At 50.0% G+C, this 22,333-nt stretch overlaps 1 protein-coding gene across 1 annotated transcript; it reads right to left on the bottom strand.

The window, feature by feature from the left end:
• Nucleotides 1–122: 122 nt before the first annotated feature.
• Nags (N-acetylglutamate synthase) lies at nt 123–4,481 on the bottom strand. The gene is made up of 7 exons (XM_026412425.2): nt 4,065–4,481; nt 3,266–3,540; nt 2,940–3,153; nt 2,438–2,618; nt 1,493–1,664; nt 1,210–1,392; nt 123–276 (listed from the first exon to the last, which is right to left on the bottom strand). Exons 1-7 carry the CDS (start codon nt 4,479–4,481, stop codon nt 123–125), a joined length of 1,596 nt encoding a protein of 531 aa, XP_026268210.2.
• Nucleotides 4,482–22,333: the final 17,852 nt, after the last annotated feature.

The raw sequence follows: 22,333 nt of genomic DNA, 5'->3' as shown, positions 1-22,333 counted from the left end.
TCTTTGCAAATTACTCAGCCAACAAGCCCCAACCAGCCTGTGGCTGCCTGGGGTCACCCTCAGCAGGCATGGCTTTCCGTTTACCCTGGCTATCCCAGGGCCTACAGGACCTGTGGTAAGGGTCAGCTGCCTGGGTCAGAATCTGGCTTGCAGAAGGAGTCTGGCAGCCCCTTGGCATGGTTGACCAGTTCATAGGAGTCCCGGATATCTGCTAGGCCAAACCAGAAGAAGATCCACTGCTTGTTGGAGAAGCTGCCATCACTGTGCTTGAAATACCTGGGTGCGGGGAAGGAAAAGGGAGCAGCTTTTAGGTCAAGGCTCATGCTCACTCACTGAGTCTGTTTTCAGGAGTCTATTAGTTGTATATTATATGCCGGATGCCCAGCTGGGACCCATTGTGTTACTTCATTCTCCCCTCAGTAGTAGCTGAGCCTGACATTTCAGGCTGTACTGTCTTTTCACAGAAAAGCAGCTAAGACTCAGGAAAGTGAGCTAACTTGCTAGGGTCACAGCTAGGAAGGTCAGAATATGAACATCCCTTCCTCTCCCCACTGCCTTGATGGTTGGTTCTTGGTGACTTTATTTACTTATTTATTTGAGACAGGGTCTTGCTAAGTTGCCCAGGCTGGCCTCGAACTTATGATCCTCTTGCTTCAGCCTCCCAAGTAGATGAGACTTGCATATGCCAGCATATCCAACTTCTTGGTCTCTAACAACTGAGCTATAGCTCCAGCCCCTTGGTCACTTCTTAGTGTCCACAGAATAGGGTAGGGAGGGATAGGGGCATAGTTATGAAGAAAAGAGAGGACGGGTTTTTCATTGAAGGTACTGTGGACCTGGAATAAGGAGTTTGGCAATGGAGTCTGAAAGGAGCCTCTAGAAGGGTCAGGATTTCTTGGGAGAGACAGGCTGCTGCATGGGGGTTAGGAGGTATCACTTGCTTCAAGGGAAGCATAGATGTGGGCCTGAGGAATGTCACTAGGGAACCCTAGGCCAGGACATTCTCTGTGGAAGGGAAGCTAGTAAAAGAAGGAAAGCTTAGTATCTTTTTCTTATGGTGCTGGGGATTGAACCCAGGGCCTTGTGCATCTGCAGCAGGGACTCTACCAATTGAGCTATATCTCCAGCCCTGGGGAGCTCAGCATCTTGATGGTGAAACCCAGTCATGGCTGGCGGAAGTGGCAGAAGAGAGGGAGAGACAGGGCCTACCAGGGATTGATGGGGTTGGTGACCCTGGAGCGCCAGAACAGCATCTGCAGGTCCCGCCGCAGGCATTCCCACAGCATCTGGCCAGAACCTTGGCCTTGGCGGCTGGAGCTCACTACAAATTTGTCCAGGTACGGGGTGCCCCCAAGTACGGGCTCTAGGGTCAGAATGGCCGCAGCGTTGTACCTGGAGCAGGGGGCGGGAGAGCCAGGCTGGGACCTCTAATTGATCTGAAGTTGCCCATCAATGACCCTGGTCCCTTGCCCTCTGAGGCCCGCAGGCTCACCCCTCAGAGACATAGATGGAGTGCAGCCGCGGACGCAGAGAGTCCAAGTAGTCGTCCCGGAGCTTCTTGCCAAAGCTGGCGTTGACCAAGTTCACCAGGCGCCCCTGGTCTAGACTGTCCAGGTTGCAAACTCGCAGCATCCTCTCGGCATTCTTGAACAGGGTCCCTGAGCCTAGGGTGAGATGAAGGAAGGGGTTAGGTTGACCCAGGGCCAGGCCCACTTCTCGGTATATGCGGCCTGCTTGGGGCTCCAGGCAGAGAGGGGACTGGTGGCACAATTACTGTCTTCGGGACATCTCCAAAGTCAAATGATTTCTGTATCTATTTGTCTATTTTTCACTCAAGGAGATGCTCTTCCCAGTTTGTACCCCAAGTTTCGCACATCACTCGTAGTCCCTCCTATTACCTTTAGTCCTTCTCTCCTATCCCGCCCCCAGTCCCACCTACCTGCCCAAGTCCAGCCTACCTCTCCTACACTCAGCTATTCCCCCTCGGTCACTTCCCCTCAAAATCCCGCCTATCCGATTTCTCGCATCTTTTTTTTTTTTTTTTTTTTTAGAGAGAATTTTTAATATTTATTTTTTTAGTTCTCGGCGGACACAACATCTTTGTTGGTATGTGGTGCTGAGGATCGAACCCGGGCCGCTCGCATGCCAGGCGAGCGCGCTACCGCTGAGCCACATCTCCAGCCCCGATTTCTCGCATCTTAAGTCCCGCCCATCTCCTTAGTTATACCCAAGTTCCGTTCCAGCCTGGTCCATCTTCGCCTCCCACACCTCCACCTGGTTTCAGCAGGAGCAGGAACCCATTGGTGTGGCCTCCCGCTACGACTTCCAGGCTGCTGGAGAAGCCGAACTCCTGCACACCTACAGCCAGGCCAGACCGATGCTCAACCTCCGGCCCCAGACCCGCCTGCTCACCAGCCCGCCCACCGGGGACCCTCACCCTTGTTGCTGAAGAGCTCCGTGAGCAGCGTGCTGGCGGCGGTGATGACAGCCGAGGAGTGGTGGGGCAGGCGGCTGAGCACGTCCAGAATGAGCCGTATCTGTTGCCGTTCTTTGGTGCTCACCCACTCCGCGTTGGTCACCAGGTCCAGGTCCGCAGGCAGGTTCACATTACTCAGGACCTGAGTCCCCAGCAAGGGGATGAGCCATGCGCCCTTAGCCGACCACAGATGTCTTCCTTAACCCCCAGATTGCATCATTTCCCCAAGGACCTCTTTTCTCTGACCCCTTTATTAACTTACTTCCCCTGGCGAATTCCGCCAGGGAATGCTCAGATCTGGACGCAGGAGGCCAAACTCGTTTTTTTATAATTATGCTTTCCTATCTACCGGGCTTGAAAGTGACTGTGGCCGGTCCAGGAGGCGAGCAGGGGCCATAAGGGTGGGGGCTCAGCTTGTCCTAGAGTCATGGGGTGGGGTGGGCGTGCAAAAGGAGGAGCGCACCTTATGACTGCTGTTGCGCAGGCCGCCTGAGTTATTGAGGAAGATGATTTTGGTGGGCTGCAGCGCCTTGGCCAGCGCCGCGGTCACCTCCAGAGAATCGAGAAGCACTGAGCGGCGTGCAGCCGTCTCCCCAATGGGGCACAGGATGGGGATGCTGCTGGACTCCAGGCACCACTGCAGCAGGTCCGTCTCCACCGAGACGATGCCACCATAGCTGTGGGCCAGACGTGGTGCTCTAGAGGGCCCCTCCAGCACCATCGGACTGGGGCAGGGTGGGCCAAGTAGCCTGCTCTGACGACGCCCAGGAGGGCAGGGCCGGCACTAACCTGGCGTGGGGGGCTGGCTCTGCAGCACTCAGCACTGACCCGCCGCCAAAAAAAGGCACTGCAGTGGCTGCGTTGTGCCTCAGCTCATCCACCAGCACCTTGCAGCTCTGGGCAAGCTGTGCTTTGGCCTCCCAGAATGAAAGACAGCCCGAGGGCGCTGTGGGGGCCGGCAGCCCCAGAACCACCAGTGGCTTCATGTCCATGCGCTGCAGAAAGGCCAGGGCGAAGGCCAAGCTGGATACGCCCCGCGGGCACTTGAGCACCTCCTCATCCACCTGCGGGCACGAGGCACGAATAGGCGTCAATGCGAGCCACATTGGCCCTGAGCCGCCTGATCTTTACAGCGAGGACCTTAGGTCCTCTCATGACCACCTGCTCAGGAGTTGACAGGCCCCACTTCGGGTCACTGGAGCCCACCTGCTCCGCCCTTTGCCCGTTGGGTCTTGCCGCTCCCTTATCTCACACTGCAGTTCCTCCCACCGCTCCTCCCAGTAACCTTGGACTCTGGGACACCTTGGGGGGAGGGGTGATGCAAGCAACTCCACCCTCTGAACCCCTAACTGCGTCCATGGTGGGGGACCTTCTTTAGGCATCACATCTGAGGGTTAGGTTCCCCAGGTTTCGTCCTCAGGTTGCAAGGGAAGCTTCTGGAGCAGCGCGAGACCTCGCCCATTCCCTGCACCCGTCAGCACTCTCTGTGCCCTTTCTCAGTTCTGCTGTCCAGTCCACAGCTTGTCCTGCTGTGCCTGACAGTCGCTACACCACCCCTATCCCTTCTCGGTGACAAGGCTCCGCTCACCTCGACGACGGCGAAGGGCTTGTCTGCGGAGTAGTGACAGCTCTGGAACTGGGTGAGCCAGTGGCGCGCCTCCCCGGGGCTAGCCCCACACTGGTTCAGGAAGGCCTGGATGTCCCGCTGCACCAGAGAACGGCCAGCCGGGGGCGCGGGGGTTTCGGGCGGCGCCGGAGGCGGCGTCCACAACGGCTCGGTTGTGGTGGGCAACTGGATGCGGTCCTCAGCGCCCTCGGCCTCCTCCGGCTGGGATTGGGCATGTGCCCGCGCGGTGCTGAGCCGGCGTCCCGGGCTGGCACCCCCAGCGGCCCGCCGCCGTGTGCTACCACTCAGTCTCCGTGCGCCCCCAGTGCCCCGTGGGCCGTGCAACTTCCCGCCGGTAGCAGCGGTCCGCAGGGTAGCTGCCACCCGCGCTGTCGCCATGACGAGAACCAACCCCGCTCGTCCCCCACCGGTGGCGATCTGTCCTTAGCACTCCGCAGAGTGGGGAAGGGGAGCTGTTAACTTGTCGCTGGGCGGGGCTGGACCTGGCCGGGGCGGATCCGGACCCGGGCCAGAGCTTGAGGAAGGTCAGTTCATGGGTTAGGGGGCGGAGCCACCAGCGTCTCCCGCCCTTAGAGGGGACGGTGCTCGCTGGCGAGGTACACGAGGCCTTGATAAAAGGCGGTGGAGCTCTTTAATGTGCTGCCAAGTTCTGTTCCAGGAAGGGCTTACGGACCCAAGGGTGGCTGTAGGAGTCAGCGGGGTCCTCAATAGTTAAAGGGGACACTGACTAAAGCGAGAAAGGAGAGCAGGTAGTCATTAGTGCAGAAGGGACTGGAAGGAGGGGTCGGGAAGAGTCGAAGGAGGTGGAGTCAGCCTCACTCCAGGGTGTGAATGCAATCTCCTGTGGTCTGAGCTCACGTGGGGTTACTAGGGTTTGTGACCTCCAGCCACTAGGAATCACCCTGAGGAAACTGCCCCATCCCCAGAGCACCCCTTCCTAATATGTAAGGCTTTTCCTTAAACCATTTAAACTTAAAATCTGTTCATAATAGAACTGTAACTAGAAGACCAATATTCCTATCCAGATACAGAAGGTAGCCTTAAGAATAAAGTCATATGGAGGTGATGCACACCTGGAATCCCAGATATTCTGCAGGTTGACGCAGGAGGACTGTAAATTTGAAGTTAGCCTCAGCAATTTAGGGAGGCCCCCAACAATTTAACAAGAGCTTGTCTTAACAACAACAACAACACAACAACAACAAAAACAAAACAAAAACAAAAAAGGACTGTGGGTGTGGTTCTGTAGTTAAGCACCACTGGGTTCAATCCCCATTACCAATAAATAAACAAGCAAACAAATAAATAAAACAAAGTGAGACTAAAACAATGTCATTAAATTCCAGCTGGATAGTGTAGCCTACTGTCTTGGAACATAGAAGGTTAGCAAGTGCCAGGTATTAACCACACCTGGCACCATGTGAGGACTTCACACACAGCACCGGGCACTTCCCAAATTGTAACTCATTTAATCCTCACAATGACTTCAGGACATATATGGTTATTATCCTCACTTTACAGATGAAGAAATTGAGGCACAGAAATAAGTGAGAGCTACCATCACTCTGCTCACAAGCAGGGTTGTCTTTGAAGCAAAGTTTTTCTATTCAGATCCAGGCTCTTAATCAAGATTTGGAATGAACTTGAAAGACCTGAACACTGTCAGGGGATATGGTTCTGTGTTACTTAACTGGGTTCATATGCTGCCTGAACACACCTCCCTGCCCTTTAAGTTGTTCGTGTCCTACACCTGGGTGGGTGCCATCCAGTCTAGTCTTCTGTTACAGAGGAGGAATAAGACTGTCTTTTGTAAATGGCAAATGACTTGGCCAAGGTCACCAGCTTGTCAGCATCCTGGCTAGACTCTAGATATGTTAAGTTCCCATCTCTGCTCTTGTCTTCCTTAGGGTGGTTTTATGCTCTCTATGCTGAGACTCAGGACTCTTGGGGCACCACCTAAATTGGGAACAGTGGCCGGGGCTGCTTCCCTCCTGAGTGTTCCGGAGGATGCAGGGCTGGGGATGTAGATCAGTAGTAGTAAAGTGTGTGTTGCGCATGTGCAAAGCCCTGGTTCCATCCCCAGCACCCTGCTATCCCCGCAAAAAATAAATAAACAAGTAAAAATAAATGAAATTCAAAGGATGCAGTGTGAGGATACTGACCCTCTTCCTGGAAACTCCCCCCATTAACACAACCACAAACACTGTCCCAGGCAGGAGACTAAGGGTGTGTGGGGGGGACCTGACTTTGTGACCTCATCATCAACTTTTCCATTTTCCTACTCAGAAATCTGGGTTTCTAGTTAAGGAGTGAAGCAGTGGTTCGGAGGATCTGCACTTATCCCCTGGGGACCACCTTCACCGTTTTCTTTCTCTTTCATCTTTCTGCCACCACCCCCTCCACACCCTTCCCACATACATTCCCAGAGCTTCTCAGAGCAGGTGGGCCTAGCCCCTGGGGGCATAACAATTTTCCTCCTCACCCTCAGAGACCCCAATCTCAAATATGCTTCCCCTTCCGTGTTCTCCATCTAAGCTGTTCATCAGAACACCCCTCTCCCTTCAGAATTCTTCCTCCTGTGTCCCTCTGTCTTCTTTGTCATAGATTGAGCTCCCTGGGGTCAGGGGTGCTGTCTGCCTTCTTAGATTGGGGGCTTCCTGTTGAAGCACCCAACTCTAAACAACTCAGAAGTTTCTGGCTGCATTAGCCCCATTTCCCCTGAGTCTGTAAGGCACACAGGAGCTAAGAAGCTGCTTCCGGCTCCTTTGGGCTTCATCCCAAAGGGCTGTGTCCCCAGGCAGCCAATGGGACCCAGGTGTACCCCTAGTGAATGATTAACTCCAAGCCCATCGACCCTGGGGCCACTGTGTCCCCACAGCCTCTTCCTGAGGATAGGCCAGCTCTGCCTGGAGGACTGGCCCTGCTTTCTGGAGACGGGTGTGATGCATGGGGTCTGAGCCCACCCCTCCAACCTGAAGACCTAGGGACCATTGCTGCTCTGGGACTCCAGGTTAATACTCTTTTTGCTTTTTTATTTTTATTTTTTGTGGTGTTGGGGATTGAACTCAGGGCCTTCTGCATGTGAGGCAAACACTTGACCAGCCCCCCCTTTTTTGCCCTTTTATGACTGGTGGTGTTTCACTTCATAGAGTGGAGCCTGTTGTCAACGTGCCCAAATCAGACTCCTAGTTTCTCCTAAGGTCTTGGGTCTTGAGGATTCTGGGAGCAGGGACCCAACCTTGCAACTCTCCAAACACCTCCCCAACAAGCTCTTCTGCCCTGAACACAGGGACTGATTTGAAGGCCCAAGGTCACAATTTGGCACAGGTGGGCATGGAGGTGACAGGAATCTGGGCAGGATGAGGAGCCAGGGCTGACATTGGACAGTTCCACATCACAGCACCCAAAGGAGACACACTGCTGACACGTGGAGACCAGGAATACAGAGCCTCACTCACACCATCTATAGTCACACAGGCACACATTTATAGACACTTAGATGCACCTGTAGACACAGCGATAGTTGAAGACACAGCCTTGTCACCTGGTTGAACTTGAAATGTACCACTACAAACCCTTGATTCTGCCAGGTGAAGCTGCTCATTCTCTTTTCCTTCCTTCTTTCTAACACCTGGAGCCTCCCTCAGCTCTCTGCTTTACTGGGGAAAAATCAGGAAGCTCTTAGAAAAAAACTTGCCCAGTCACCAATGCCTGCACCTACGTCTCTGCACTCCACCTGTGAGTGTAGCAGAACAGCCCACCTGCCCAGAAAGCCAGCCCCTGCCCCAGTGCGGGCGACCCAGCCCCTCCTGCCTAGGGGCACTCCTCCAGCAAAACTCTTATCAGCATAGAAATCACTGTTATTTCTCCATAGAGACACAACCTCTTGCTGGGCATGGTGGTGCACCCCGGTATCCCAGAGGCTCAGGAGGCTGAAGCAGGAGGATGGAGAGTTCAAAGCCAGCCTCTGCAACTTGGTGAGGCTGTAAGCAACTTAGCAAGACCCTGTCTCAAAGTAAAAAGTAAAAATGGCTGGGGATGTGGCTCAGTGGTTAAGCACCCCTGGGTTCATTCCCCAGTACAAAAAACCCTAACTTCCCACTCTACTCCCTCGCCAACTAACTACTCCCTATTTCCTTGTGCCTTTTAGCATTAAAACTCCTGGAAATAGTGAACAAACTTGCCACCTCTAGTTCTTTCTTAGATCTGATCCCCTCAGGATGTCACCTTCTCCCTCCTCTGTTCTCCTTAAGGTCACTGGTGACCACGTTGCCCTTCTCAGCACCTTTGGCTCCCTGCCACCTTCGCTACACTCTTCTCACCTGGCCTCCCTGACCCCTGGCCTCCTCCCTGGCAGCTGGGCTGCTGCTCCCCCTGTTCCTTTCCTTACTGATCTCACACTGGCTCAGGCCTCTCTACTTTTTGTCTCCCAGATCCTACTTAGTCTCCAGACTTAAAGGCCACTTCTGAGTCAAGGACTCCTGCCTTTTACATTTCAGCCCACACCTTTTTTTCTGAACTCCTTATTTGTGTCTCTAACTACCTATGGATCTGGAACAGACCTGTGATAGACATCCCATGTTCTGCGTCTCTAAAGCAGCTCTCTCTATCCCCCATCCTGCGGCTGGCTAGGTCTGCTTTACTCATATCTTCCCTGTCTCCCTGTTTGCTCTTAGCGCAGGCCCCAGAACATGTGGTTGTCCATGATTCTTCTCTGTCTTTCCCACCCCACACTCAATTTGTATATATTTTACCCATAAAATACATCCAGTGTCCAGCTGCTGCCCACCTCCTCCAGGCTGCCACCCTGGAGGAGGAAGCAATGGTCTGCCTGCTCCTGTTCTTTTTTTTTCTTTCCTTTTTGGATACTGGAGATTGAACTCAGGGTGCTTAACCACTGAGCCACAACCCCAGTCTTTGGCCACATTTGTTTCTTTTTAATATTTATTTTTTAGTTATAGGTGGACACAATATTTTTATTTTTTTTTAATTTTTATGTGGTGCTAAGGATGGAACCCAGTTCCTCACGCATGCTAGGCGAGTGCTCTACCTCTGAGTCACAACCCCAGCCCGGGCCACATTTCTTGATGGGAGATGCAAGGTCTCCTTGGAGAAGGGCATGTGAGGTGGGAGGTATTGTTACAGCCATCTGTGGAAAGCACAGTTTACCTAGCATGATTGTTTATAGTCTGTCTGTCCTCTCCCTGGATCCCACTAGAATACAGGAGGAATTCATAAGGGCAGACATCTCTGTCCTGCCCATTGGTCTATCCCAAACTTCTAACATTAGTGTCTGGCATGTAAGAGCTGCTCAACACATATTTACTGAGTGAATTAATAAATGAAGAGAAACAGAAATGAGTGTAACCCGACTACACTTTTCAATCCTCCTGCCTCAGCCTCTCAAGTAGCTGGGATTACAGGTGAGTCCCACTGTGCCCAGTTTGAAATATTTTTATTTATTTATTTATTTTATTTTTGGGGGGATATTTTAAAACATAACACAAAGGAAAGAAAGTCTGGCTCTGTGATTTGTGGGGTGGGTGGAATCTGCACTGGTGGGTTGACCTAGGACTGCTCTCTCCATCTGTAATCCCAGCAGTTCAGGAGGGGTCTGGATGTCGGACAGAGGGGACTGTTACACTATCTTTCTACTTTTTTTTTTTTTTTTGGTAGATGGATACAATACCTTTGTTTTATTTATTTATTTTTACGTGGTGCTGAGGATCAAACCCAGTGCCTCACATATGGTAGGCAAGTGCTCTACCATTGAGCTACAACTTTAGCCCTATCTTTCTACTTTTACGTATGTTTGAACATTTTCAAAATAAAAAAGATTTAATTAGTTCCTATATGCGCAAGGTAAGCACTCAATAAGTGTTAGTTTTTTTCTTTCAGGTATAACTTTACTCCATGAAATAAGTATGTGAAGTACTAAATACTTCATAAATACATAGTGCAAGGTCCAGGAAGAAGCTCCTGGGTTTATGGATTTAAAAATTTTAGCCAGGCGGTCTGGCACTCGCCTGTAATCCCAGAGGCTCAGGAGGCTGAGATAGAAGGATCGCAAGTTCAAAGCCAGCCTCAGCAACTTAGACCTTAAGCAACTTAGTGAGACCCTGTCTCTAAATAAAATATTTTAAAAGGGCTGCCGACATGCTCAGTGGTTAAGCACCCTTGGGTTCAATCCCCAGTACCAAAAAAAGAAAAAAAGAAATTCAGTTCCAAGTGTCCATGAGCCCCTTGTCCAGCAGGGGGCTCCCTACTCTGCCTTTTCCTCTGGCTGCTGCTCTTGGGTTTGCTGGGAAGAGATTATCAACTGTGTAAGAGAGACCCTTCAGACAGTAGCATCTGAGACAGACCTTCTGTTTGAGATGATTGTGGGGGAGAGGGAGAAGAAGGAAGGGAGAAATAAAAAGATGAAAGGGGGCCTGGGGATGTGGCTCCAGCGGTAGCGCGCTCGCCTGGCATGCGTGCGGCCCGGGTTCGATCCTCAGCACCACATACAAACATGTTGTGTCTGCTGAAAACTAAAACATAAATATTAAAAAAATTCTCTCTCTCTCTTAAGAAAAAAAAAGATGAAAGGGTAGAGGGGAAGGAGGAGACAATTTGCCCATAACCCAATAATCTGAAAAGTTTTACCTCAGTTTCCAGTCTCTGGGGATTTGGAGTACTTAGGAATATCTGCTATCTAAAACATAATAATTATAAGCTCACCCCAGGCACTGTTTTAAGCATGCATTAACTTCTTTAATTCCATGAAGTTGGTTTTACTATTATTACAGAGTTTTAGAAGGCTGCTTTTAGAAATATGGAGGTGAGGCTCTTTCAGGGCACAGATGGAGCTTGCAGGCAGACTCCTGGGAAAGGGGCTTGGAAGTCAGGGTAGCTGTGGTAGCTGGAGAGGTCCTGCAGAGGGGATGGTCAAAGGTTCCAAGTATACACCCCTAGTGTGTCCCGGCTGTGGTCATGGGGTTCCAGGAGGGGCTATAGAAAGAGGAGCCTACGGTGGAAGAGAGGCAGGAGGGGGTCAAAAGAAGGAGGTCTCTTGGGAATCACCCAGAATCTATATGGGTGGGAACATTTTAAGAAGGAAGTGGCAGCCCATAGTATAAATGCCTCTGGGAATGAGAAGAGGCCATTGGCTTCACTCATCTGTGACTTTTTTTTTTTTTTTTTGGTACCAACGATTGAACCCAGGGCGGTTAAATACTGAGCCACATCCCCAGCTTATTTTTATATTTTATTTAGAGACAGGGTCTCACTGAGTTGCTTAGGTCCTTGCTAAATTGCTGAGGCTGGCTTTGAACCAATGATCCCTCCTGCCTCAGCCTCCCACACTGCTGGGATTACAGGTGTGCACCACCATGCCCAGCTCATCTGTGACTTTTGATGGAGTGTAGGAGGTAGCATGGGGAAGCTCAATGGCAGGGGATGTGGTAAGGGCCTGGGATGAGATCACAGAAACTGTAGCTAGAGAAGGAAGCAAAAATCTTGATACTGGGGTCAGGGAGGGGCCATGGCATGGTGTGGGGGCTGATTAGAAATGCAGAATCCAGGGCCCACCTTGGCCTACTGAAGCAGAGATAAGAGCTGATTCCTAGATTCCTGGAGATCTAGGGGATCTAGGCAGAGGTGGCAGGACAGAGGAAGATGAAGATTCTGGGGTTCAGCTGGTGAATGAGTGGCGCTGTGTGGGGCTGGGGGGATGTGTGGGACTCCTGGTTAAAGTGGTGTAATGCCCAGGTGTTATATCCATGTCCCATGGCTGAAATTTCCCTGAGAGATGTCTGGCTCTGTTTTCCAAGGAGAGAAGAGTGTGCAGAGGTGTCTCTTGTCTATGTGTGTGTGTGTGTGTGTGTGTGTGTGTGTGTGTGTGTGTGTGTGTGTGTATTACTGACAACTAATGGAAATTTCATAAAATTCATTTTAATATGAATGTCCCAAGGTGAAGATAATATGTGAGGAGGGGACTGTAGGGTATCAAGATTCAGGAACATGTCCTTAGGATGAATATTCAGCCTCCTGGACTAGGTTTTTGGCTCAGGTCCACACCGACAAACTCTCACGCCCTATTGACACGGACTCCAGTTTGCTCCGCAGGTTATAATTACACATAGTTTCCACGAGGGGCGATGCCGGACGCTATAATCCCAGCCTGGCCGCCTCGCCTCTGGGATCCTCGAAGTAAAGCGACCATTGGGGGGACGGGGACAAGTGGGAACCCTGTCCAGGAGGGGGATCTACTGGGGTCGACTCCTGGTTCCCTCGTAGCTTACAACCACTTCACCGGGTCCTGGCCACCCCCGCCCCAGCAAATATCCTCCCCAGGCCACCCGCCCTCGCTGGCCCCAGCCCCTGGTCCTGTCTGTGATCCCCATAGCCCAACCCTCATCCATGGAAACAGCCCAAGGGGGAGTGGGCGGCAAAGGCCTTGGGAGGAGTGTGAAGTTTTATTCGGGGCCAGAAGTCCTCCCCAGGCTCTGAGCCAGCGAGGAGGGCGACAGGCATCCTCTGCTGGGATACGTGGGTGGAAGCCCGCTGTGGGCCATGCAGCGTGCTGGGCGAGTGGGCCCCGGGCCACGGCACGGACCTTCCCTGGATCTTGGGTTTGAATCCTCCTCATTTCCTGGCTCGCACTGTAGGCTCCCGCGGTAGGGATCCCCATTCCCTTCCTCTTAGGAAGAGGGAAGCTTCCCTCTGCATCTTGCCGGGTGCTTCGGGAGTGGGCCAGGGGAAGGAGGAGGGGAACCGCAAAGCTCAAGGGAGCCCAGTGGTGGGACGGAGGTTAAGGAGACCTTGGAAGCCAAAAGCAAGCATTTGCAGAAGGTGCTGTCTGATTCCGTCTGGGTGCTTGAGAGATAAGAACAGATCTTGGGCAGAGAAACCAGGGGCCGGCAGTCTCGGTGGCCCACGCCGTGGGGAGGCTGGGGATGTGGCTCAGGTGTAGGGCACACGTGGGTTCAATCCCCAATACTGGAAATTTGTTTGTTATTTTAATACAAGTAAAAACAATACTACAAATAAAGGTCTATTAACAACTAAAAAAACAAAAAACAAAACAATGCTACATAGCCTGGGAATGTAGCTCCGTGCTCAGTGCTAAAGTTCATGCTTAGCGTGCACAAGGCTCTGCCTTCTGTGTCCAGCACTGAAAAAAAAAATGTATATTTATTTGTTCATATATATATTATTCTAAAAATAGCAAGCTTTGTCTTTTCCCACATTTTTATTTGTGCATTATAGTGGTTTATACTGTTGGGATTTGTTGTATATTCGTACATGTGCACAATACACAATATAACAATATAATTTGGCCAATATCACTCCCTAGAGTTTCTCCCCTTCCTCCCCATCTCTCATCCCTTTCCTCTACTGATCTCCCTTTGATTTTTAGGAGATCAGCCCCCACCTTTCTTTTCCTTTATCCTCTATAGCTTCCGCATATGAGAGTAAACATGTGATTCTTAACCTTCTGATTTTAACTTATTTTGCTTAACATAATGGTCTCTAGTTTCATCCATTTTCCTACAAATGACATAATTTTATTTTTCTTTATTTCTGAACAAAACTCCATTGTGTATAAAGTTTTGGTTTTTCAATAAATAAAAATACCAGTTAACCAAAAAAGACAACAGATAGTCACTAAAAAGCAAAAAAAAAAAAAAAAAAAGCTGGATTCAGTGGTACACGCCTGTAATCCTAGCCACTCAGGAGGCTGAGACTGGAGGATCTCTACTTCAAAACCAGCCTCAGCAATGGTGAGGCGCTAAGCAACTCAGTAAGACCCTGTCTCTAAATAAAATACAAAATAGAGCTGGGGATGTGGCTCAGTGGTTGAGTGTCCCTGAATTCAACCCCCTGGGACCAAAAATAAAATAAAATGTTATTGGGTTCTACTTGGTGTAAATATTCTATTGGTTAAATATTTTGTGTGCTGGGCATGGAGAGTATAAGAACAATAAAATGTGAGGTTTCCCATGGTCCATGGGGATTGAACTGTTAAACCAACAAACACAGCACAGTTTCATCTCTGCTTTCAAAAGGGACTAAGCAGCTGGTATGCTTGGGAGCACTCAGGGGACAGCCAACCCAGAGTGGAGGGGGGGAGGCCGGGTGGTCAGGTGGTCCTTGGGTAGCTAAATCGAGGACTAATTAGGAGAGAGGTGGTCCCATCTGTAACTTCCGCTTCGTTTTTATGATGTGCACACCCTCTGAACGCTTCTATGGACAAGGTTGTTGACTTCCTCTGTGATTTCTTCCAGGGCTTTTACACTCATAAAGAGCTCTTCCTGCAAGAGGACTAGTAATTCTGTTTCTTCCTGCCCTGCCATGGTTCAATTTATTTCCACATTTAACTGTTTGGTTTACCTGGAAACACAGAAACATGGGTTGATTGGTGGGAGGACAAGGGACACCATGGGAGGATGAAGAGGCAGGGACAGGAGGTTGGGAAGGTGGAGGCACTCTGTCGATCTTCATTCTGCAGCCCTCCTTCCTGACACGTGGCTGTGGGGTGCCCACTGCTCACTCTGTCTTTCCCCTGTGATAGTTTTAGGTGGTTGTGTGTGTGTGGGGGGTTGAAGTTCTGAGTGATTGGAGGGGATGATCCAGTTAGACCAGGTTAGTGATAGATAAAGTATGAGGGATGCAGAGCAGACTGCTGTAAGAACTTCCACCATGGGATTTATTTTTATTTTTTATTTTTTTAGAAAGAGTGAGAGAGAGGGAGAGAGAGAGAGAGAGAGAGAGAACTTTAATATTTATTTTTCAGTATTTGGCGGACACAGCATCTTTGTATGTGGTGCTGAGATTGAACCCGGGCTGCACGCATGCCAGGAGAGCGTGCTACCACTTGAGCCACATCCCCAGCCCCCACCATGGGATTTAAATGGGATGGGATGAGGGAGAATGTGCCATGTCCCCGCACCCATTCCCTGCAATCCTAGCTGTTGCTCTATCCCAGATCTCACTTTCTCCCTCTTTATAAATACTTTACTTTATCTGTTCACTTGCATGCACAGGGCTTTGTCCCAACTAGACTCTAAGCTCCTGGGGGCACATGTCTGAGCTGTGACTGGCACAGAAGTAAAGGGAAGGAATGGCCTCTTCATGCCAGCTCCCAGGAGTGCCAGCGTATGGGAGTCCATTAGAGGCTGCCATTTTGAGCTGCCTGCCCCAATCCCACAGGCAGATGACTGGATGGGGGACTGAGGATCTAGAACATCCAATGTGGGCCAAGCCCTTGTGGTCTGTTCTCCGTGCCTGCATTCCCTTGGCGACAAGGAAGCTGAGGGATCGTAGTCTCTAAGACACAGATATCCTGTGTAGCTGGAGCCTGGGCCTGGGACTGGGATGGGGACAGGCACAGGGGTTGGGTCTATTGTCTGGGCCTGAGAAACCAGGCCAGGGGAGGTAGGGCCTGAGTCTTGGCGGTGGCTGTTCTGATGAAGTTCCTGTCTCAGGGGCTCAGCAACGTTCATTACAGCCAGGAGGAGAGGTAATTAAGGCAGAGAGGGAAGGCAGGGAAGGAGGTGAGCTTTTCTCAAGAGGCCCTGAGTGCAATTAGTCAGGGCAAGGAGGAGACAGCCCTTCCTAGTCTGAGAATAATGGTTATAGAGACATGGCTTCAGGGCATGGTCCCCCACACCTGTGCTGACTTCCAGAGAAGGGGTGGACCCAGGGGTTGAGGGATATGCTGGCATCTGGCTTCATTGGGTAGCCCCCCAGCAGCCTGGCTTCACAAGGCCAGGCCTGGACTGGCTTGGGTTTGGGTTCTGGAGATGCTCTTTATTATGGGGCCTTCTGAGTCACATTCCTTTTCAGAGAAATGGGGCTAATGACATAGTAATGTGCCTGGAATGCAGCATACAGGTGTAGAGCTGGGATCCAAAAGATAGTTTGCAGCAGTGGGGCCTGAGAATCCACACACAAGTAAGTGAATGGGCAGAGAGCAAGGACATGCAGGCCCAGTTCTGAGTCCAGGGTCAGACATTGCAGCCTTGGGTAAGGATTAAATGAACTTTTTTTTCCCCCTCTATTATCTGTGGTCCTTCCAATGACCTTGCAAGTTTTCCCATTTACAGATGAGGAAACTGAGGCCCAGAGAGGTAACTTGGCCTGGTGAATATCAGTGTGTGGGGGAGCTGGGACTCTGGTTCAGGCCTGTCTGGTGCATGGCAGGCAAATAATTCTTTCCTGTATGCTGTAAGGTCACACAGCCTCAGGTGTACAGGGCACAGGAAACTATGGGACCCAGGCCTGGGGTGAACCATGGAGAGGAATGGACACCAGACCCTTCTCTTTGGGTCAAGGGCGTGCCCCTACTCTGTGGCTAATCCTGGCAACTCCTGGATGTCCGCTCTTGCCCTGCCTTCTAGGCTTTGGGCCTGGCTTCTGCACTCTGTCCTTCCTCACCCGCTCATTCATGGCCTGAGATCAGAGGTGGTTAGGAGAGGGCACTGGATGGGCTTTGGCATTGGGATGGGGCCAGGGTGGTGAGAGATACTGAGCGTAGTCCTGATGCCTTATGACAAAGTGCCAAGGGATGGGGCAGGGCATGGTGGACAGAAGAGAGTCCAGAAGAGAAGGAAGGCGGGAGAGCAGGGGTGGCAGAAGTCTGGACCCCCACAGACAGCAGGTGGAGTCCCCTACTCTTTTTTTTTTTTTTTTTTTTAAAGAGAGAGTGAGAGAGGGGAGAGAGAGAGAGAATTTTTAATATTTATTTTTTAGTTCTCGGCGGACACAACATCTTTGTTGGTATGTGGTGCTGAGGATCGAACCCGGGCCGCACGCATGCCAGGCGAGCGCGCTACCGCTTGAGCCACATCCCCAGCCCCATCCCCTACTCTTAAACAAATTTCAAGAACAAGATATTCCTGGGCTTGGGCTTAAGTGCCAACAAGAGAGAGGAAACCATATCTTATGGATTACACATTTTGGGTTCTCATTTCTTTTGTTTAATTTTACCCTTTGCATTTAAAATTTTTAATTTATTATTATTATTTTTTCTTACAGTACCAGATATTGAACCCAGAGCCTTGCCTAGACTAGTCAAGTGCTCTAGTACTGAGCTGCACCCACCAGGCCTGAGAAAAGTTTGGATCATAAAAGTAATAAATGTTCATTGTGAAATGTATAAAAACTAAAGAAAATAGAAGGAAAAAAAATCTGTAATCTCACACCGAGAGATTATCACTCTTAACATTTCTCTATATAAAATACTTCCTACAGAGTTTCCTATGTATAGTCATGTAGTTCCTCTATATAGAATATAGCTTTTACAAAGTAGAATTTATTCTACACCGTTTTTGTACTCTGCTTTCTCCTCATGTAAACATAATTTAAATATTTCCATGTCATTTAACATTTTTCTTTTTTTAAAAAAAATTTTTTAGTTGTTGATGGATCTTTATTTATTTGTATGTGGTGCTGAGAATTGAACCCAGTGCCTCATGCATGCTAGGCAAGCACACTACCACTGAGCTACAACCCCAGCCCCTCATTTAACATTTTTCTAAAACTTAATTTTTCATGACTCCATTAAAATATCATATTCTTTATATGCATTCTAATTTATTTGTTGAATCTTTTGGAAATTTGTGTTGTTTTCCTGTGTGTGTGTGTGTGTGTGTGTGTGTGTGTGTGTGAGAGAGAGAGAGAGAGAGAGAGAGAGAAATGTTGTAATTGAGGGCTGGGGATATAGCTTAGTTGGTAGAGTGCTTTCCTCACATGCACCAGGCCCTGGGCTCAATCCCCAGTACCACACACACACACACACACACAAAAGTTGTGGGGCTGGGGATATAGCTCGATTGGTAAAGCACTTGCCTAGCATGCACAAGTCACAAGTCCCTGGGTTCAATCCCCAGTACCACACACATTTGTAATTGAAAAATAGTTACTCTTTGTTTTAATTTCTATTTCTTCTCCTTCTGACCCCCCTCCTCTTCCTCCTCCTTCTTCCTATAGTGCTAGAGATTGAACTCAGAGGTGCTCTGCCACTGAACTATATCCACACCTCTTTTTTTTTTTTTTTTTTTTTTTTGGTACCCAGGGGCACTTAACCACTGAACCACATCCCCAGCTCTTTTTATTTTTATTTTTTTAAATTTTGAGACAGGGCCTCACTAGGTTGCTTACAGCCTCACTAAGTTGCTGAGGCTGGCTTGGCTTCAAACCTGTGGTCCTCCTACTTCAGCCTCCTGAGCCACTGGGATTACAGATGGGTACCTCAGCGCCCAGCTCCCAGAACTTTTTATTTTTTATTTTGAGATAGAGTCTTGCTAAATTGCTGGGGCTGGCCTGGAACTTTTCATCCTCCTGCCTCAGCCTTCTGGGTAGCTGGGATTACAAATGTGTACCACCCGGCCTAGCTTTAATTGGTACTTCTTTGATTAATAGTGATATATTTTTTTTTAATATTTATTTTTTAGTTCTCGGCAGACACAACATCTTTGTTGGTATGTGGTGCTGAGGATCGAACCCGGGCCGCATGCATGCCAGGCGAGCGCGCTACCGTTTGAGCCACATCCCCAGCCCCGATTAATAGTGATATTGAATAAATACTTTTTACACTAATCATTTGTGTATTGTCCTTGCTCTTTTTTTTTAATGGTGGTCTCAGGCATTTTCTTTTTTTCTTCTTCTTCTCCTTTTTTTTTTTTTTTTAAATTTTGTGTATGTGTCTAGTGGGGTACTGGGTATTGAACCCAGAGACTCACACAGGCTAGGTAAGTACTCCGCCACTGAACTTCATCTCTGGTCCTTTTTATTTTGAGACACAATTTCATTAAGTAGTCAGGATGGCCTTGGAACTTTCGATCATCCATTGGCTTGAATAGCTGAGATTACAGGAAAGCACCAGTTTTTCTATTGGTTTATTGATATCCTTCATATGTTCAGATTGTAATGTTTCTTTTTGTTTTGTTTGCTTGTTTTTCTGGTGCTGGGGATTGAACCAAGAGCTTTGGGCATGCTAGGCAAGCTCTCTACCAACTGAGCCTCACCCTCATCCTCAACCCTGTTTCTTTAGTTTTCTATGATGTGAAATATTTATTTGTATTTTTGATTTTGAGACCTGCCTTTTAATTTACTTTTTTATTATACAGAGAAATGTTAGATTTTAAAAAATATTTTATTTTTTCCATATCTTTATTTATTTATTTATTTATTTTTATGGTGCTGAGGGTTAAACCCAGTGCCTCAATGTGAAGGCAAGTGCTGTACCACTGAGCTATAGGCCCAGCTGCGAAATGTTAGATTTTAATGTAGTCAAATTTATAAACATTTAATTTTTTTGTCTATGTTTAGAAGGGCCTTTTCTTTTTCATTATAAAAGTTATTAACCACTTTTCTACAAGTTTGTAAAAGAACAGCCATGGCCCCCACCTCATGCAACCAGATGGGATTTAATTAAGACTAAAATTGAGATTTAATGAGCCGAAGGCCCTGGTCTAGACTTAATCAATTTCAGTAACCTCAGAGCTGGCTGAGTGCCTGATGCCCAGATGCAGTGGGTCGTCAGAGGGCACAGAAATGGCAGGGTGGGGCACACCCAGGATAGGAATCAGGGACTGCCCCTCCATATCTCCATCTGTAAAGGGAGGAGGTTAGACCACCAAGCTGGCTCTTGGGACAAGGCGGGGGCAGGCTCCAGGTTCAGACAGCAGCCAGGTTCAAATCCCCACCTGCCTCCCATCAGTCCTCGGGTTTCCAACCTTTAAACAGGCAGTTTCCTCTTGTGTGAAACGGGGCTGGCAGGGCCGCTCGCGGACTCACGGGGGAGATGGAACGGGATGGCATGGTGCTGCTCACCTGGCCTGTGCCCAGGCAGCCTCAGCCGGGGGGGGGGGGGGGCCCTGTTACTCTTAGCGGTGGTGGCGCTGGGGTGTGATGGAGGTTAGGAATCCCTGACGGGCCTCTGGCTGCCACCCCTTGAGAATCCACTGCTGTCAGCCTCGAGGGGCTGGTGAGGCGGTGGACAGGTGCACCTGCTGCTGGCGGGAGCGGTGCCACCCATGGGCGCAACAGGGAAGGTGCTGGAAAGCTCCCGCTTGGCTCGACACAGTTGGGGTCACCAGACAGCGACCTCAGCACTTCTCTGCTCCGAGGGTGGCTGGAGCGCGGGGTGCTGGGAAGTGACCTCCCCTCGGCCCCTCGGGTCCTTATCAGCGACAGGCGATGGGATGGGCCGATAAGCGGGAACGGAGGCTCCGGCGCTAATGGAGGCAGCGAGGCCTCGGTTCCGGCGGATCCCGCGGTGTTTGCGGGAGATAAGCGGCGGCCGCGGCGCCCCGCTGGGTACACATAGGCCACTTAGCTGCGCAAACAGCCGCCGGCCGCCGCGCCCCGGGCCCGCTCTGGGAGGCTGGCACCCGACCCGCGGCGCGCAGAGCGGCTGGGGCGCAGGACGTCCGCGCAGGGGGGATGTGCGGGAGGGCGTCTGTGTGACGGCCAGTCACCCGCCACCCGCCACCCGCCAGGCCCATCGGCCCGCTGGCGTGTGCTCCTGTGCGTCTAAGGCCTTGCGAGTGAGAGTTGGTGGCTGCCTGGCGGGAAGGTGGGCATGATCCGAAGGACTGTACCTATGATGTATGCACTCTGGGCTCTCATTCCCGCAGCGTCCCCTCCAGCCAGGATGTTCCCTACCCACAGCTCCAACCCCCAAACTCTCCTTGAGCCCCTGTCCCTTCTAGTGTTAGAACCCCAACTTGTTGCTGGGGCCAACAGACTCGGGGCCACACCCTCCTCTTCTCCTTGGGACAGGACAACCTTTAAAGAAGGTCAGAAGTTCTTTTTATTTTTAGTACCAGGGATTGAACTCAGGGGCACTGGACCACTGAGCCACACCCTAGCCCTATTTTGTAATGTATTTAGAGACAGGGTCTCACTGAGTTGCTTAGAACCTTGCCATTGCTGAGGCTGGCTTTGAACCTGTGATCCTCCTGCCTCAGAAGGTCTTTTGAGGTAAGGACAAAATAAACACCTGTCCCCCAACCCTTCTCACTGAAGACTGTCCCCAGGCGTCAGATTTAGACACTCAACTAACTGAACAGAGAATCTAGCTTGGCCCAGCATCAGATATTAACCTTCCTGATATCTCATTAGCTTAGAATTTTTGCTAGTCCCTTCTAGTCCAGTGCAGTCATGCCTATTCCTGCCACGGGTCCAAATCTGCTTTCTCTCTCTGCTACTACCCCTGCTTCCACTGCAACTATAGCTAAACTTTTTCTCTGATTTTGGCTTGACTCCTGCCTGAAAGGTAGCCTGCCAGGAACAGGTATTCTGGCTGTGCACTGCATAAGTGCATCATATCTCAGGGGCATGGTTCTAGTGTCCATAAATGTGTACTCTTCCTCTGGTCAAATTCTGAATCAGCAGGAAAGCCCCTCTTAAAAAACTCACACAGGCGCTCAGGGTCATGCTTGGGAAAACAGATTCTCTGATACACAAGGGCAAGGGTCTCACTCCACCTAAGCTGTGCTGCAATCTTCTGAAGTGGCTTCTCATGCTGGCCTGACACTCTTGGAGATGGGATTCCACTCTGAAGTGGCGGTGCTTGCCTATTTGTTATTGACTTGGTATCCAGAGTTGAGGGGTGAAGGCTGGGGCTGAGGCTTGGTAGAGTGCTTGCTTAGCATGCCCAAGGCCTTGGGTTCACTTCCCCGCACCATCAAAAAAAAAAAAAAAACACAGTTTGGGGGATGATGGGTATGGGTGACAGTGTGGTTCCCTGTGTTCAGGGCTCTAGGGAGTTCCCCTGGGAGGGAATGGACACAGCTTGGAAAGCGTTCATGAAGTGGTAATTTCATCTAATTTCTCACACCCTCCGTTTTTGGTGTTGGGAATCAAACCCAGGGCCTCACACCTGCTTAAGTTCATGCTCTGCCACTGAGCCACACCCCCAACCCTTTTTTTTCTTCATAATTTCTAAGAGGATACATATATGCTAACTGCTGGTTAAAATGGTTTTGGAAATTGATGGATTCAACTGCATTGGCCATGCCATTAGAAGAATAGAAAGGCAAACCACAGAGCGGGAGAAGATATTCATTCATAAGAGATGCATATCCAAAATGTGTAAAGAACTTCTACAAATAAGTAAGAAAAAGAAAATTCAGCCAGGTACGTTGGCACACACCTATAATCCCAGCAGCTCAGGAGGCTGAGGTAGGAGGATCTTGAGTTCAAACCCGGCCTCAGACACTTAGGGAGGCCCTAAGCAA

This window comes from Urocitellus parryii, chromosome 7 (assembly GCF_045843805.1).
Source record: "Urocitellus parryii isolate mUroPar1 chromosome 7, mUroPar1.hap1, whole genome shotgun sequence".
Classification (NCBI taxonomy): Eukaryota; Metazoa; Chordata; class Mammalia; order Rodentia; family Sciuridae; genus Urocitellus; species Urocitellus parryii.
The sequence above is the reverse complement of the archived record's forward strand: the minus strand, read 5'-3'. Positions and strand labels throughout refer to the sequence as shown.